Source organism: Bombyx mandarina, chromosome 12 (assembly GCF_030267445.1).
Source record: "Bombyx mandarina strain Sakado chromosome 12, ASM3026744v2".
Taxonomy (NCBI): domain Eukaryota; kingdom Metazoa; phylum Arthropoda; class Insecta; order Lepidoptera; family Bombycidae; genus Bombyx; species Bombyx mandarina.
The window spans coordinates 8,614,867-8,631,973 of record NC_143219.1 but is presented as its reverse complement, the minus strand read 5'-3'; the positions used below and the strand labels follow the sequence as shown (position 1 = coordinate 8,631,973).

Below are 17,107 nucleotides of genomic sequence, written 5' to 3'. Positions count from 1 at the left end.
AGAAAGAGTACTTAGTCCTTTTCTAGACTAAAAGAGACTGTTTAATTTTATAAGCTGATAGAATAATATAGAAAAGAATAATAGGATACCCTCTAATCGTCACATTGGAAAAAGGTATGGCTTTATCATTTTATCATTTAAATTATTTTTTATTGCACTTATAAAACTAATTTAATTTACAATATGTAACTACATATATCTATAACTAATCCGTACTTGTCAAATTCCTCATAAATTTTCAATATTCTTAATAAAATTCCTATCAATAATATACAAGTGCAAATGTTGAGCTGCTTGCCAGAAATGATATAATAGTGCTTTGTTTTTTTGTTGTTTCCTTGTAGGCTGCCTGTAATAATCTAAATCTGTGTGAAAGGCAATAAATGATTTTATTATTATCTACTAACGGTAGTCCAGTGGTCGAAATTTGAGAATAATTTATTTAAATTTTAAGTTTGAACATTATTATAGTTCTATTGTCACCTTTCTATTATCATCATTTCTATAATAATCATTGCTCTATGTCGCCAAGGCTACATTATAGAAAAATAATATTAAAGACAAAAAATATTAATCTATTCTCAATTTGACCACAGATTGATAAATCAATAAACAAAAAAAAGTATAAATGCATGTGTGTGTGTGTGTGTGTCAAATACATGGTAATGTGTATAAGGTTTTTTTATTCATTTAGTTTATTTTTTTATTGTTTATGCACAATTAAAAAAAAAAATTAGCAATCTGCACTACTTCTCTATATTCTCTATAAGTGTGGGAAATTTCATACTTCTCCGTCCGCGCAATTTTCGTAAAAAGGAGTCCAACATTTTTGCTGCACGTATTACCTACTTAAAATGTAGGTTCTTAATAATAATACATAAGTGTTTTGAAATATAAAACTAATCTTAAATTTTTTAGTTATACCACTTCCATTCTAAGGGTGCAATTTCGTAAACAAACTTTGCCGTAATAGCGTAACCTTTAAAATACACGAAAACTGCCCAGCATAAACATATTTTTTTAGTAACTTTAATAGAAGTATTAGAATTAGAAGTTTATTATAGAATTTATTTAATTGTAATTACATATTTAGACATACTTAACATAATTAATCTTGGAATAGGTAATTATTTCAGCTTTTTTTAATTAAAGAAATTATGTTTTACATAGGTTTAATGTTTTACCCGTTGAACGTTTATAAAATGATTGTATTTACGGTAATAGTGTTGATGATCTTCATTAGGTGGCCCAAATATACTAAAATTATTACGAGCATCCATCCTTATTTATAAATGTGTAAAGAAGCAAAATTATTATTACATTGTTCAAATTTCTATATAATTTATAAATATAAATCTGTACGTATGTACCTGTAAATATGTATATTGCGCGCGTGTGTGTGTGTGTGTGTGTGTGTGCGCGTGTGTATGTGCGTGTGTGTATATATTTCTATAATAGATAGATACACAGTGTGCAATTCATTTCGAAATTATTCTTGCCCATCTAATGGTTGTCTGGAAGAGATCACTCTTAGCGATAAGACCAAGAAAAAATGTTTCACAATATTTATTCATTTTGTGTACAATAAAGAATACTCTTTCACTGGTGGTAGGAACTCTTGGGAGTCCACACGGGTAGGTACCACCACCCCGCCTATTTCCGCCGTGAAGCAATAATGCGTTTCGGTTCGAAGGGTGGGGTAGCCGTTGTAACTATACTGAGACCTTAGAACTTATATCTCGAGGTGGGTGGCGCATTTACGTTGTAGATGTCTATGGGCTCCAGTAACCACTTAACATCAGGTGGGCTGTGAGCTCGTCCATCCATCTAAGCAATAAAAAAAAAAGCAACTCTATCTCGCTCTCTCTCTCTCATCAAACAACTCTTTAAAAAAAAAGCAATGATTTAATAAGAATTAAATGAAAAAGCAAAGAATTAATATGTATTTACAACTAGCTAGACGTCTATAAAATTTTCTAACCGAAAAAATATATGTGTATAAACCATTAGAATAGATAAAACCTTAAAAAACAACATTATTATTAAAAACGAAAGAAAAAATCTTGATATTGTATTGGTTTCACGGCAAAATTTTTAGTGACTACTTAACTTGCTTGAAAGTGAAGAAATACTCTCAAAATCCATTAATTTGCAACTCGCACTCGCACATACAATAATCGAGAGCCTCACTTCGGTAAAGCTATTCGATACATGAGACAGCAACATAAACAAACCTTCTCTCTCCCACAAAATGAGATTCATAAGCTTACCACTAGGTGGCACTGATACAAACTCACACAAAATAAACATAAAATTAACATCGACTGAGTAATTAAAAAAAACTCGCACTAAGCACAGGTACAGTACCCATTACCCGACTAATTATAACTATCGTTAGAAAGCTTGGCATTTCAATTAAACGCCTTAAAAAAAACCTTGCGTGCTACCAATATAAAAGAAAAAATTATTGCTTCTCAAGATGAATAAACGTCCTGCAAATCGAGTAACTCGCACTCAGAGCTCCGCACGTTTCACCGTGAAGAGCGTCCACTCGATGCGAGTCATTCGATTCGATTTTTGAAACTCGCACTAAGCCTACTGTATTATAAAGGTAATGAAATTCACTGATATTCTCGTATTAAAGATAAATCACATTAAATGATTTTATATAAGGCAAATTGCTTATTTACGACCCACGACTCGTAGGAAATCAATCTGCGAGAGAGATTGACGTCAAATCAAGTGATCAATACCACAAAAAATCTCCCCTTTCAACTTAAGCGTCGGCTTTTTATGGTTTTTTATTTTTTCATTGCAATCTAAAAATAAGAAACCAAGAAAATGAGGTGAAATCAGGAGAGCTGAAAAGAAGAATCACAATTAATTTATTTCTAAGATATAGGTACGTTCATTCAACGAAATTTCGACATGGGTGTATTGTTTTCCCTCTGGATTGTGATTGAGAATGTTGCTATAATAGAATTATTTTGTCCGTGCAGTTTGGGTAATAAAAAAATCGGAGCGAGTATTTCGCTCTCTCTTCCACTTACGAGCCTTATGGACGGGCATAGTGATGCGCATTATTGTTTTCGATAAGCGTTATCGATAGTGTATTTAGTTTTGTCATTTTGTGGGTTTGTGATAAAAATGAAAGAAAAATCACTAATCGAACACTTAAACCACATATCGCCGCAGGTAGTTAACGAGAATGGCAGAAATTAATACTTTCTAGCTTTTCGGGATCTATTCTTATTTCAGTGAAAAATTTTAACACATTGTTGATAACAACACGTGCAAATATTATTTTGAATAAATCTGCCGTTTTGATATAAAACAAAGGAATTTCACTAAAGAAATTCAGAGAACGAATGCATAAAAACACATTTCTCTTATACATAATGTACTATAATTTGCAGGTAAGTACAAATGACTCTTAACATAACAATGTCTCACCACCCTTCGTATACCACCCCACCGCCGTGTACCTGCCTTCGACGACTTATTTGTTTTTATCGATAATGGCGTTGCGCCCGAGCAACATGCTCACCGCCCTAGCCGGGCTGTTTTATGACCCAAACTGCACGGACAAAATAATTCTACTGTAGTTAATTGTATGAAGGGCACGAAGAATTCTTGTCGCGGTTTGAATTTGATTTTTTTTTTCGAAACCGTAAAGTACTTTTTTATAGCCGACAATCTTAGTATGTTGGGTAGCTGCTACTGCGTTTGCTGTATTTGTTACAGTTACTATAGTTTAATGAGGTCCAGTGCTCTGTGATACACAAATAAAAAAAACGAAATAAAATAAGTTATTTTATTTAAAATATTATCATTTTTTGGGTATATTAATTTCAAACCCAGGTCACTTATAATTAATTCGTCGGTTAATTAGTTAGGTATTCCGCATAATGTTTTTACCACGACTTAATATGTTTCGACCATTTTACTCGAAGAAGAGATCTATCAATGAAATTTGGAAGGCGTAATCTATAAATTGCTACAGGACGCTATAGTTTATTAAATTATTAAATTACAAAAAAAAAATTTAGTTTATTAAATTACAAATTAGTAATATATTTTTTATTAGTACTATATATTAGTAATATATTTACAATAGTTTATTAAATTACAAAAAAAACCTATGTATCTTTAAAACCCTTTACGCAATAATTTTGAGTAGGTACGATCACTTTCATAGCACTCAGATAAATTTGATTGAAATTGAAAAAATATTGTGATTTTATAAGCGCGTGTAAGCAAAATTAATTATAAAAAGTGCGATTAGGTCATTTTCTATTTTCGTGTTCTATTAATATCGGGAGTAAAAAGGCGGGGGTTAATAGGAAGACATCTTACTGGTGGTACATCTTTATTACTGGTGGTAGGACCTCTTGAGAGTCCGCGCGGGTGAGTACCACCACTCTGCCTATTTCTGCCGTGAAGCAGTAATGCGTTTCGGTTTGAAGGGTGGGGCAGCCGTTGTAACTATACTTGAGACCTTAGAACTTATATCTCAAGGTGGGTGGCGCATTTACGTTGTGGATGTCTATGGGCTCCAGTAACCACTTAACACCAGGTGGGCTGTGAGCTCGTCCACTCATCTAAGCTATAAAAAAAAATATCTTAACAAAAAGTTTAAACGCTGTTCTAGACAATGGGAACAATCCATCTATTCTGTCTATTAAAGAAAATTAATTACAACAGTATTAAAATGCTACTAGCTGCAATTATATTGATTATCGGAGTACCTATGTGAAATTATGTAGACTTCCAAGATGGTGTTTTAACAGAGGAGATGATGCAGCTTATACTACCAAAAACATTGGCATGGACGTACTAAACACTAAGTAGAAAAATGTAACATTAAATGGGACGCCATTGTCGTTATAAAAATATATTAATTTGGGTCTTTAATTTTCAGAGCCGAAAATTAAAGCCGGAATCTTTATAAGCCCTCAAATAAATAAAAAAGGATTGTGATATTTTCCCGGCGGTTTCTTAGCAGAGAGGAAAAAACGGCCTACGGCGTACTTAGTTCCTTTGAAAATCATGAGCTGAAAATTTGACGAATGATTTGATTTAGAATTTTTGCACAAGATGTAGAATGTCTCTAAAGATGCGCATGTTACATTCTAATTTAGATAAATTTAAAGATAATATGGTAGCTTATCCGGAAGAACCGTGCAACCTAGCCACAACCCACTGAGTTTCCCCCTTGATCTTCTCGGTGGGTCGCGATAACGATCCAGTGAAGCACTCTCTTACACTCTATGGCTATTAGACTGCGGAACGCTTCCATCTAGACATAATGGAATATGAGTCTTTTCGAAGGTCAAATACTAAAAACATGATGGGAACTATTTTGGGGGTTAATAAATGAAATTTCTGTTGAAATATGACAGAATAAATAATAGCTTAAAAAAACTAAAAAACACGCTGTATGTAAAATTCAACTAAAAAATAGAAAATAAATTTAAATAAATTTAAATTGAAAATAGTGTAAAAATATATATTTTGTATTGTAAAAAAAGCGTTGTTATTAGTTATGTGTTTTTCCGACAGATTTAAGTAGAAGAATTATTATTTCAATAATATCTTAAAAAGCAACCCATAGACATAACTTTTTTTTAAAATAAAATAAATATTTTTTACACTATTTTCAATTTAAATTTATTTTCTATTTTAGTTGAATTTTATATAAAGCGTGTTTTTTATTTTTTTTAAATTATTATTTAGTTTTAATTTTTTAGTTAATTTTTCTATAAAAGTGTATTTTTAAAACTATTAAGTACTTTAACATCAATTCCTGCCTTATCGACTATAGATAAAAATTATATAAATTGGCAAAAATCTTATTTTGCAAATTGAATAATGGAATAATCTTATCGAATTAGTGTATTGTCATGGGTCCTCGATAAATCTACAAAGTTTGAATGAAATCTGGCCGTTTAAAGTGGGTCATAATCGCGTCTTTATGGAGTCAGTTACAAACGTACAAACATACATACAAGTGAAGCTAATATAAAGCGTGTAAAAAGCAAAACCGTTGATTTTTATACATTTGAATTCTACTTTAAGTAAAAAAAAAAATTGTCGTTCGTTATTTTCATAAATCATCTCTTAGAACCAAATTTGTTGTATTTTTATGTAGTTGTTTTTTGCATTATTTTCACACAATCAAATTTAAAACTACTTCTTATTTTTATTCCTAGCTATAGAAGCAATAAAATGAGGCTATACACAGCCCACACGCAAAAGTGCGGTCTACCAATGTAATAACAATGTACCACATAGATATTGTTGAGATTTCAGTATCGTCTACGTAAATTTTATTGAAAACACTGCTTCCTTTTAAACTAAGAGTGAACCTGGATTTTCATATCATCAAAAACTTAAAAATTACAAATAAATAAAAGTCATATCCTATCTTTTACATTATCCTTTGTGTTTAAATACTTGTTTTAATAATTATATGTTATATCATGAATGGACTTAAAATACATCTTTGGCCAAATTTCTTAAAAACTTAATATCAAGTTATAATCATAGTCAAGTCAACATTGTTGATTATTTTAAATTTATGCTTTTGTATTGTTGAGATCATTTAACTTGACAATAAAAAGTTTATGATCATTAACATCCATCACATAATTACCATTTTTTAAAACAACAAATTAAATATAATCAGTACATATCTTTTGAGATTTTTTTTTTTATTCAATAGTTCTTCGAAAGAACTAATCACTGGTGACTTCTAAAAGTGTTGAATCTTTTGTGTCTAACGACTTAGAAACTACATTATTAACTGGATTTTTAAAATACATAATTACAGCCACACTCACTAAACAAATTGAAACAATGGTAAACCATGTAATTGGTATATTAAAAAGTATGTAACACACAACAGCTGTTATTATTAGTTCTAATGCACTTGCATATGTTTTTAAAATAGAGTTTAATTTTTTTAAGAAGAAACTCGTTACTATCCCTACTATAGCACTATTCACAATTATAAGGATCACAAAGATGTCATATAAAGAATTGAAATCTTCAAATATTGCCCCTAATTCACCTTTCAATAATAATACAATAAAATTACACAGAACTGAGTCTAAATACATAAAAACATTCTGTAAAAATATGTTAACGTGTGATCCTTGTTTCTTCAATAAGTACTCATTAAATGTACCAGCTAAACAAGAACAAAAGTTTTGAAAATTTATTGATAAGAAATAAATATTTAGTACTTGTGACCAAGCATTGCCATCTTCTTTGGAGTTCACCGTTGATGCATCAAAGTTCTTGATCATGCATCCTATTGTTAAAATTCCCAAGGATATCCATTGTATGAATGTCAAATCTTTCTTAAATAAAAACTAAAAAAAATTATGAAGTTTATGTTTTCATTATTTTAACAGACAAATTAAGAATTAAACAGCTACAATATAACCAATTACCTGAAAAAGTAATGCTGTCAGAACAACCCTGAACTGAAGTAGAATATAATATGAAGTGGGATCATAATGTGATAAGTTGATAAATGCCAAATTGTTATAAAAGCAATATAACAAAGAAGGAATGAAATATAACAACAACAAATTATAATTTATTGCTATTGCTTTGAAAATGTGTGGTTTGTTTCTGAAAAATAATAATAATTATTATTGAAGTCTTCATGATTGAAAGATTATGTCATTAAAACAGAATGAAAAAGACCAAAATAATATTATCAATTAAGCCTTTAAATAGGATTTTGTTTTAATAACAATAATACCTCTGAATACCTGTGAATAAGAGTTAATTGTACTCGAAATTTTCATTATGTTTATGAAGCAGGTACTAAAGTTTTAATTAGATATATTGCAAAGAAAAATCAAAAAGCTACTTACTCCCTCCCTAGAGTGTATAAGATAGCAGAAACTATTAGTTTTAGTAATTCTGACAAGAATACAACTAGGGTTGTATTATAATCATAGCCTCCATTTTCTGTTTTTGATGCAGTTACAAATACACCTGAAAATTTTATTTTCATGACCAAAAAGCTCATTCTAGAAACCGTGAATATATTTATTCTATTTGCCTTAACAGTTATGATAAGGCTCGATTTATATGAAACTATTAAATTTTATTGGACATGATTCCTTGACTAGTTAAGCAAAAATATTAAAGTATTAAAGGTGGATTCAATGCTGATGTATTCTGGAACGATCAAAGCTAAGCCTTAACAGATTTTTTCGGTTATTTTTAAACATACCTTGAAATACAAATAAAATTATATACAGAGCAAAAATGATAAAACCCTGCTTATTAGGGAATAAATTTTCGCATCGTTTCATTTTCTCTGTAGGTACTACCTAAAATATATATATTAGTATTAATCAGTGTTGCTCGTAGTTCTTTCTATCCTTCATTTAAATTTGGTACAACATAAATAAAGTCATTCGTTTAATTCCGACCATAGAAAATACACATTACTACACAGGGTGGGTACTAGTGGGTAGATATTTCATAGATATTTTTTTTTGTACAATTTTTCCTTATTAGGAAAGGCAAAGGGATCTAAGCCCATACCGCCATCTTCCATAGATAATTACACTTAATATTTGGAATAATCTTTAATATGTAGGTACATACCAGTATATGTATATACCAGTAGGTACATACCGTACCTACCTAATAGATTTATGGTACCTATTGATGAGAAAATTGACAGTTGCGTGACAAACAATTGTCAGTTATCACCATAGACCTATATAATAGGGACACGACATATTGTTCTATACGTACAATTGCTTATTTAAATAGCACCCATTTTGAAGGCACATACATAAACATATATCTATCTCGTTCTTACTCAGCACTTTAACTCGCAGGAAAACAATATAACAGTATTTCAGTGCGTACATAAAATGAAACATGAATATACGTAAATATCTCCGTCTCCGTCTAATGAGGCCGAAAATCCGCCATGTTTAGCGCGCCAAATGTCATTGTCACGTCAGTTCGGCTGTCTGTTTTGGGTTGTACATTATTTATTGACTTTGATATCGATTTAATATGATTGATTATATAAAATTTCATAATTTATCATGCTTAAAACATACAAAAATAATAATTAAAACGTATTTTATAGGATCTCAAGAAAGTCGATGCCCTAAAACTATTATCTATATGTATTTAAATTCATTATGGAGCCCTCATCCAAAAATCCATTTTTCGGTCAGAATCTATTGATCATGACACTAATCATAAATACCACTTTAAAATATGTCATCAAAACATATTTAGACATTCTGTTTAGATATTTCGGGAAAAAGGCTACCGACAAAATCTCTTCGGAACTATTTAAATAAAATAGTTTTATTCCGCAGTGAGTAAAACACTATTGTAAATTTGTTAAATATTTAATAATTAAGTGATTTTAGAGAGGAAGTCACAAGGAATGACGTTTGTAATTAATGAATAAATATTCTGTAGGTGTTTTTTTTTTCACGCGGTCCCTTGATAAGTTTAAAATTTGAATCACTCTCAGGCGAAAGTGATTCAAATGGTGCGGCGCACCTTCCTTGGGGTGCGCTGCGGTAGTATGTTACGGACTTTAGAGTCAGCAAAACAATTAAAATAGATTGTAATAGTCTAAGAAAAACACGTACTCAAAATACGATAACATTTAGCATGCTAGAAATGGGCTGATGGCTTTGAACTACGCCATATCTTTGTGTTTTGCGACAAACGACAACTTTATAAAATCAGTGTAGCAACTTTTAAAAATCATCATATCGTTTACTTGGCAAATTCGAAGGACGAACTTGTCTTAGATTTCACCCATCTAAATCATATCATATTTGCACATAACAATATACCTACTTACTTCCCATTAAAGTATAAATTCTACAAATAAATAATACTCAACAATATTTAAAATAAAATGAGCCAAGAACGTTTATCGATAAAACCTGATAACATTGAAATCTTTTGTACAGCACTAAAGCCGCCATGGAAAAAGCGCGGGAAACGTTCGAACTTGGCGGGCGCGGTTTTTAAATTTTTTTCAAATTAAATTGTAGATTTATTGTAATTAGTAATCAGAATAGTTCTAAGTTGTGAATTTTAGATTAGTGTTATTTCTATATTTATTATTTATCTTTTCTACGTAGGGTAAGTTTTTTCTGAATACTTTTATGAACGAGCCGCCAGACCCAGGGGGCACAGTGCCCCCTGTGGGAGCATTTGTTACAATTTCAAACGAATCTGGAATGGATTCCGACTGTTCGTCGGTATCCAAACGAAAATTAAAACGAAATTATCTTCATAGGATATGCAAGCAATGTAATAAGAGGAAAAGGAAACATAATAATGATGCATTAAAAAACACTGATTGCCATTGTAATGATGAGTTTATAAAGGTCCCCATGAATAATTTACCATCTTCTACTCCCGATAACGTAAATTCTCCTTCCCACGCTCCCACACAAATAGGCAGGACTAATTATGATTGCGATGATCGTGGCCCTTACATTGTGCATGTTCATAAAATACAGTCTGCGGAAGACGACGGCACCAATCTGCACCCTATTGTGTTCGGCAGGTTTTTAAAAAAAAATTCTTTTAAAAAAATTGTAAATGGCAGTTTGAAAAGGATAGGAAGAAACAAAATGTCTCTTTCTTTTCATAATTATTTAGACGCCAACAGCTTTCTCCAGTCAAATTGTTTATCTGAAAATAAGTTGAAAGCATATATACCCACCTTTAATATTACTAGAATGGGATTAGTAAGGGGAGTTCCAACTGAGTGGTCTCCCGAAGATATAAAGGAAAATACTAATATGCCTATGGGATGTGGTGATATAATTAAAGTCAGACGTTTAAATTATAAGGTAATTGTAAATAATGAACCAACTTGGAAACCCTCTCAAACAGTTGTATTGACATTTGACGGCCAAGTATTACCTAAACGTGTTTTTATGTGTTTTAACTCTTTACCTGTACAACTATATACTTACCCAACTATACAGTGCTATAACTGTTGTCATTTTGGCCACACAAAAACAAAATGCAGGTCCAAACCAAGATGCTATAAATGTGGACAAGGTCACACCGGTGATAGCTGTAATATTGAGGAAGATCAGGGCTCTTGCTGCTTATGTTCTGGGCTACATTTTGCGTCAAGCAAAAAATGCCCAGAATATTTTAGGCAAAAAGAAATAAAAACTACCATGGCTGAAAACAACCTATCATACATGGAAGCATCAAAACTTCACCCAATAATAAATAAAACATATGCTGATGTCTTAACATCCATTCCAAATAAAACTTTACAAACAGACAATACTATTGTACCCGGCTCACCCCCATCACGCATATTATCGTATAAAAAAACTGTTGTTACTAAACCACGAACCCCACCTAAACCTAATAAAGGTTATGACAGTGAAGCTCACAATTCAATTGTAAAGGATTACAACATGCCCGCACCCTCTAATGGTTGTGTATTACAAACCTCACCCAATGCTGACAAACAGAGTGAACAGAACTTAATAGACTTAATTACAACTTTAATTAAATTGTTATCTCAATCAAATTTAACCATACCGACCAACGCTGCTACTTTATTCAACCCTAACAATAATAATAATAGTCATAATGGACAGGATAGTTCAATGGAACTGCAGAAGTATCATAAGTAAAAAACATGAACTTGTACATATTGTAAATACTTTTAAACCTTTTATTCTTTCTTTATCTGAAACCTGGCTTAAGCCGAATTATACATTTAAAATCCCTGGCTATTCCTGTTTAAGGAATGACAGGGCTGATGGGTATGGCGGTGTGTGCCTTCTTGTCAGAAACTCTCATCTTATATCTCCTCTTCCTCTTCCTTCACACAGTGATGATTTTTCTATCATTGCTGCTATTGTTAATAATATTTGTTATGTTTCCGTTTATATTCCACATCCTTCTTTAAGTCTTTAGTGAAATTAGAAATATAATTTCACTTCTTCCTCATCCTTTCATGATTTTGGGTGATTTTAACTCTCATCACACATCTTGGGGTAGTTCCTTTTCTAATTGTTATGGACATGAATTGTTGGATATTTTAGACTCATATGATCTGTGTATCTTAAATACCGGATCCCCTACCCGGCTCACTAGGCCTGATGAAGCAATCAGTGCTATAGACCTGTCTATTTGTACTTCTAATTTAGCGTCTTTATTAACTTGGTCTACTTTGTCATCCACATTCAATAGTGATCACTATCCCATTGTTATTTCCTTTCCCTATAATAAACAAAATGAAGCATTAACATCAAAGCCGCGATTAAAACATAAAATCATTGATTCTCATTGGGACAAATATACTACATTAGTAGAAGAAACATTTCTTCAAGATACAAATACTTGTGATACGGACTATTTTAAATCTGTTTTATTACAAGCTGCTGATACTGTTTTTCCTAAGCGAAAGCCGCGCCATAATAAATTGTCATCACCACCATGGTGGGATGAAGAATGCACTAATGCTATATCTAGGCGGAGACTTGCTGAGAGGAACTATCGCATTAACATGTCATTGGAGAATTATGATGCACTGTTGGAGATAATGAAAGAGACAAGGAAGTTGTTTAAGAAAAAGAAGTTTGAGGGTTGGAGGAATTTTTGCAGTTCCTTGTCTCCTGAAACACATTCGTCAGTTCTTTGGCGAAACATCAAGAGATTTAGAACCGCTATAAATCCTTCGAGTGCGCTTCTCCTTCCTATTGTATTAGCCGATCAATTCCTCGACCGTTTGGCTCCTGCTTCTGTACCACACCAAGATTTAATTATCCGTTCCCTACCCGTTAAAACCAATAGCTTTTCTTCTTTAAATCTTCCTATTACTATGATCGAGCTGAAAGGAGTGTTAAACCACGTAAAGGACAGTGCTCCTGGGGAAGACGGGATACCATATTCCTTTTTATCACACATTGGTGAAAATGGCTTATGTCACTTTTTAAATTTAATAAACAAAGTAGTTTTGTCAGGTGACATCATAGACCTATATAGTAGGGACACGACATATTGTTCTATAAGTACAATTGCTTATATAAATAGCACCCATTTTGAAGGCACAAACATAAACATATATCTATCTCGTTCTTACTCAGCACTTTAACTCGCAGGAAAACAATATAACAGTATTTCAGTGCGTACATAAAATGAAACATGAATATACGTAAATGTCTCCGTCTCCTTCTAATGAGGCCGAAAATCCGCCATGTTTAGCGCGCCAAATGTCATTGTCACGTCAGTTCGGCCGTCTGTTTTGGGTTGTACATTATTTATTGACTTTGATATCGATTTAATATGATTGCTTATATAAAATTTCTAATTTTATCATGCTTAAAACCTACAAAAATAATAATTACAACATATTTTATAGGATCTCAAGAAAGTCGATGCCCCAAAACTATTATCTATATATATTTAAATTCATTATGGAGCCCTCATCCGAAAGATAGATTTGGACACTAAATATATTTGGATCCGAAATATCGGACACCATTTTTCGGTCGGAATCTATTCATCATGACACTAATCATAAATACCTTTTTAAAATTTGTCATCAAAACATATTTAGACATTCTTTTTAGATATTTCCGGAAAAAGGCTACCGACAAAATCTCTTCGGAACTATTTAAATAAAATAGTTTTATTCCGCAGTGAGTAAAACACTAGTGATTTTAGAGAGGAAGTCACAAGGAATGACGTTTGTAATTTCATTAACGAATAAATGTTCTGTAGGTGTTTTTTTTTATCAGGCGGTCTCTTGATAAGTTTAAAATTTGCGTGCGGTGCGGTAGTGCGGTGCACCTTCCTTGAGGTGCGCTGCGGTAGTGTGTTACGGACTTTAGGTCAGCAAAACAATTAAAATAGATTGTAATAGTCTAAGAAAAACACGTACTCAAAATATGATAACATTCAGCATGCTAGAAATGGGCTGATGGCACTGTACTATGCCATATCTTTGTGTTTTGCGGCAAACGACAACTTTATAAAATCAGTGTAGCAAATTTTAAAAATCGTCATATCGTTTACTTGGAAAATTTGAAGCACGAACTCGTCTTAGATTTCACATAATATCTAAATCACATCATCTTTGCACATAACAATATACTTACTTCCTATTAAAGTATAAATTCTACAAATACATTAATACTCAACAATATTTAAAATAAAATAAGCCAAGAACGTTTATCGATAAAACCTACTAACATTAAAATCTTCTGGGCAGCACTAAAGCCGCCATGTTTTGTGGCCAGATGACGTCACAGTGGCACGAAATTTTTGTTGACGTTTCATTTCCATAGGTTTCCTACTTCAGTGTCCTGGACATAGACCTATATAGTAGGGACACGACATATTGTTCTATACGTACAATTGCTTATATAAATAGCACCCATTTTGAAGGCACACACATAAACATATATCTATCTCGTTCTTACTCAGCACTTTAACTCGCAAGAAAACAATATAACAGTATTTCAGTGCGTACATAAAATGAAACATGAATATACGTAAATGTCTCCGTCTCCGTCTAATGAGGCCGAAAATCCGCCATGTTTAGCGCGCCAAATGTCATTGTCACGTCAGTTCGGCCGTCTGTTTTGGGTTGTACATTATTTATTGACTTTGATATCGATTTAATATGATTGCTTATATAAAATTTCTAATTTTATCATGCTTAAAACATACAAAAATAATAATTAAAACATATTTTATAGGATCTCAAGAAAGTCGATGCCCCAAAACTATATATATATATTTAAATTCATTATGGAGCCCTCATCCGAAACATAGATTATACACTTAATATATTTGAATCCGAAATATCGGACACCATTTTTCGGTCGGAATCTATTCATCATGACACTAATCATAAATACCTCTTTAAAATATGTCATCAAAACATATTTAGACATTCTTTTTAGATATTTCGGGAAAAAGGCTACCGACAAATTCTCATCGGAACTATTTAAATAAAACAGTTTTATTCCGCAGTGAGTAAAACACTATTGTAAATTCGTTAAATATTTATTAATTAAGTGATTTTAGAGAGGAAGTCACAAGGAATGACGTTTGTAATTTCATTAACGAATAAATGTTCTGTAGGTGTTTTGTTTTATCAGGCGGTCCCTTGATAAGTTTAAAATTTGCGTGCGGTGCGGTAGTCCGGTGCACCTTCCTTGAGGTGCGCTGCGGTAGTGTGTTACGGACTTTAGAGTCAGCAAAACAATTAAAATAGATTGTAATAATCTAAGAAAAACACGTACTCAAAATACGATAACATTCAGCATGCTAGAAATGGGCTGATGGCACTGTACTATGCCATATCTTTATGTTTTGCGGCAAACGACAACTTTATAAAATCAGTGTAGCAAATTTTAAAAATCGTCATCACGTTTACTTGGAAAATTTTAAGCACGAACTCGTCTTAGATTTCACATAATATCTAAATCACATCATCTTTGCACATAACAATATACTTACTTCCTATTAAAGTATAAATTCTACAAATACATTCATACTCAACAATATTTAAAATAAAATAAGCCAAGAACGTTTATCGATAAAACCTACTAACATTAAAATCTTCTGGGCAGCACTAAAACCGCCATGTTTTGTGGCCAGATGACGTCACAGTGGCACGAATTTTTTGTTGACGTTTCATTTCCATAGGTTTCCTACTTCAGTGGGTGACATTCCTTTATCTTGGCGAAGGCAAATAGTGCTGCCCTTTTTGAAACCAAATAAAACACAGTCTAATGTTGAGTCTTTTCGCCCAATAGTTTTATCATCGGTAATTACTAAAGTAGTTGAACATGTTATTAAAAATCGTCTTGAATGGTTCATTGAGAATAGTGAGCATCTCTCTCAGACACAGTTTGGTTTTAGAAAGGGGAAAAGTGTGGCAGATAGCTTGGGGATTTTTACTACTGATATACGTAATGCATTTTTAGACAAAAAATCCACAGTCGCTGCTTTCTTGGATATTAATTCTGCATACGATAACATTTTACTCCCCATTCTTAAACAAAAGCTGAATAATTTAAATGTCCCACACCTTTTAACTAACTTTATTTTTAATCTTCTTTCCGAGAGACAAATTATTCTGGACGTTGGAGTCCCGTATACACCAAGTAGATTGGTCTGGAAGGGGTTGCCGCAAGGTTCTGTACTAAGCCCTTTATTGTACAACATATATACACACGACTTAGAAAGGTCTGTTGGTGACAATGTTAGTATCCTACAGTATGCGGACGACTTGGTCATTTACGCCTCTGATGAATCTGTGACAAATGCTTGTGAGCATATTTCTTCATCTTTATCTTCTTTAAAAACTTGGATGGATACTAATGGCCTAGATTTATCTCCGTCAAAGAGTAGCTGCGTTATTTTTACCAAATCTCGAAATCCTCCCACACCTACTATTACTTATGATAATACACCTTTACCAAGCAAAAATCAAGTAAAGTTTTTAGGGGTTGTACTTGATGCAAAACTAACAGGTCTAGCCCATTGTGAGCTTGTAGTTTCAAAATGTGAACGGAATTTGAATATGCTCAGATGCCTACGTGGTGTCTGGTGGGGTGCTCATCCAGCTACTATGAAGTTGGTTTATAACGCCGCTATTAGAAGTATTTTAGATTTTGGTACTTTCTTTTTAGATCCTGGGAATGTGACAGGTTTTAAGAAATTGGACCTGATTCATTCTAAGGCATTAAGACTCATTACAGGTGCAATGAAATCCACTCCCGTTAATGCACTTCAAATAGAATGTTGCGATCCCCCTTTAAGATTTAGACGCCAGTATCTCTCTGACAGATTTATTTTCCGAATTGTTCAATTTTATAATCATCCTTTACCTTCCAAACTTGAATTATTGTCAGAGAAATTGTCTTCTACTAATAAGCCCTTTCCATGCCTAGTAAAAAGTTTTCAGAAATATAAATCGTTACAAGCTCCTACACATTCCTTTAAAGTCCTTCCTTTATTTAAAACTTCATATGATTCTCTTCTTTTCTCTCCTACTATTTGTTTTTCTCTCAACATAGATAGGTCTGATTGT

General features: G+C 32.3%; 2 protein-coding genes and 1 long non-coding RNA gene across 3 annotated transcripts; 1 reads left to right on the top strand and 2 right to left on the bottom strand.

Annotated features, from left to right (window-relative positions):
- Positions 1–3,800: 3,800 nt before the first annotated feature.
- Positions 3,801–8,484, bottom strand: senju (UDP-galactose transporter senju). The gene is made up of 4 exons (XM_028181937.2): positions 8,255–8,484; positions 7,890–8,013; positions 7,458–7,641; positions 3,801–7,376 (listed from the first exon to the last, which is right to left on the bottom strand). Exons 1-4 carry the CDS (start codon positions 8,334–8,336, stop codon positions 6,738–6,740), a joined length of 1,029 nt encoding a protein of 342 aa, XP_028037738.2. The 5' UTR covers positions 8,337–8,484; the 3' UTR covers positions 3,801–6,737.
- A 1,697-nt stretch (positions 8,485–10,181) lies between these two features.
- LOC149501789 (uncharacterized) lies at positions 10,182–11,687 on the top strand. Its single transcript, XM_089731786.1, has one exon. It carries the CDS (start codon positions 10,182–10,184, stop codon positions 11,685–11,687), a length of 1,506 nt encoding a protein of 501 aa, XP_089587912.1.
- An 11-nt stretch (positions 11,688–11,698) lies between these two features.
- LOC149501788 (uncharacterized) lies at positions 11,699–13,017 on the bottom strand. Its single transcript, XR_016323949.1, has 2 exons — positions 12,837–13,017; positions 11,699–12,279 (listed from the first exon to the last, which is right to left on the bottom strand). It is a non-coding gene; the product is annotated as an uncharacterized LOC149501788 (long non-coding RNA).
- Between the last annotated feature and the right edge of the window lie 4,090 nt (positions 13,018–17,107).

Bases quoted from the DNA above. Each gene is read 5' to 3' on its own strand.
- LOC149501789 (XM_089731786.1), top strand. From the start codon at position 10,182: ATGAACGAGCCGCCAGACCCAGGGGGCACAGTGCCCCCTGTGGGAGCA.
- senju (XM_028181937.2), bottom strand. From the start codon at position 8,336: ATGAAACGATGCGAAAATTTATTCCCTAATAAGCAGGGTTTTATCATT. The intron at 8,014-8,254 runs GTATGTTTAAAA...TAAAATTTTCAG, and splicing joins AATTTTATTTGTATTTCAAG to GTGTATTTGTAACTGCATCA. The intron at 7,377-7,457 runs GTAATTGGTTAT...AATTTTTTTTAG, and splicing joins TGACAGCATTACTTTTTCAG to TTTTTATTTAAGAAAGATTT.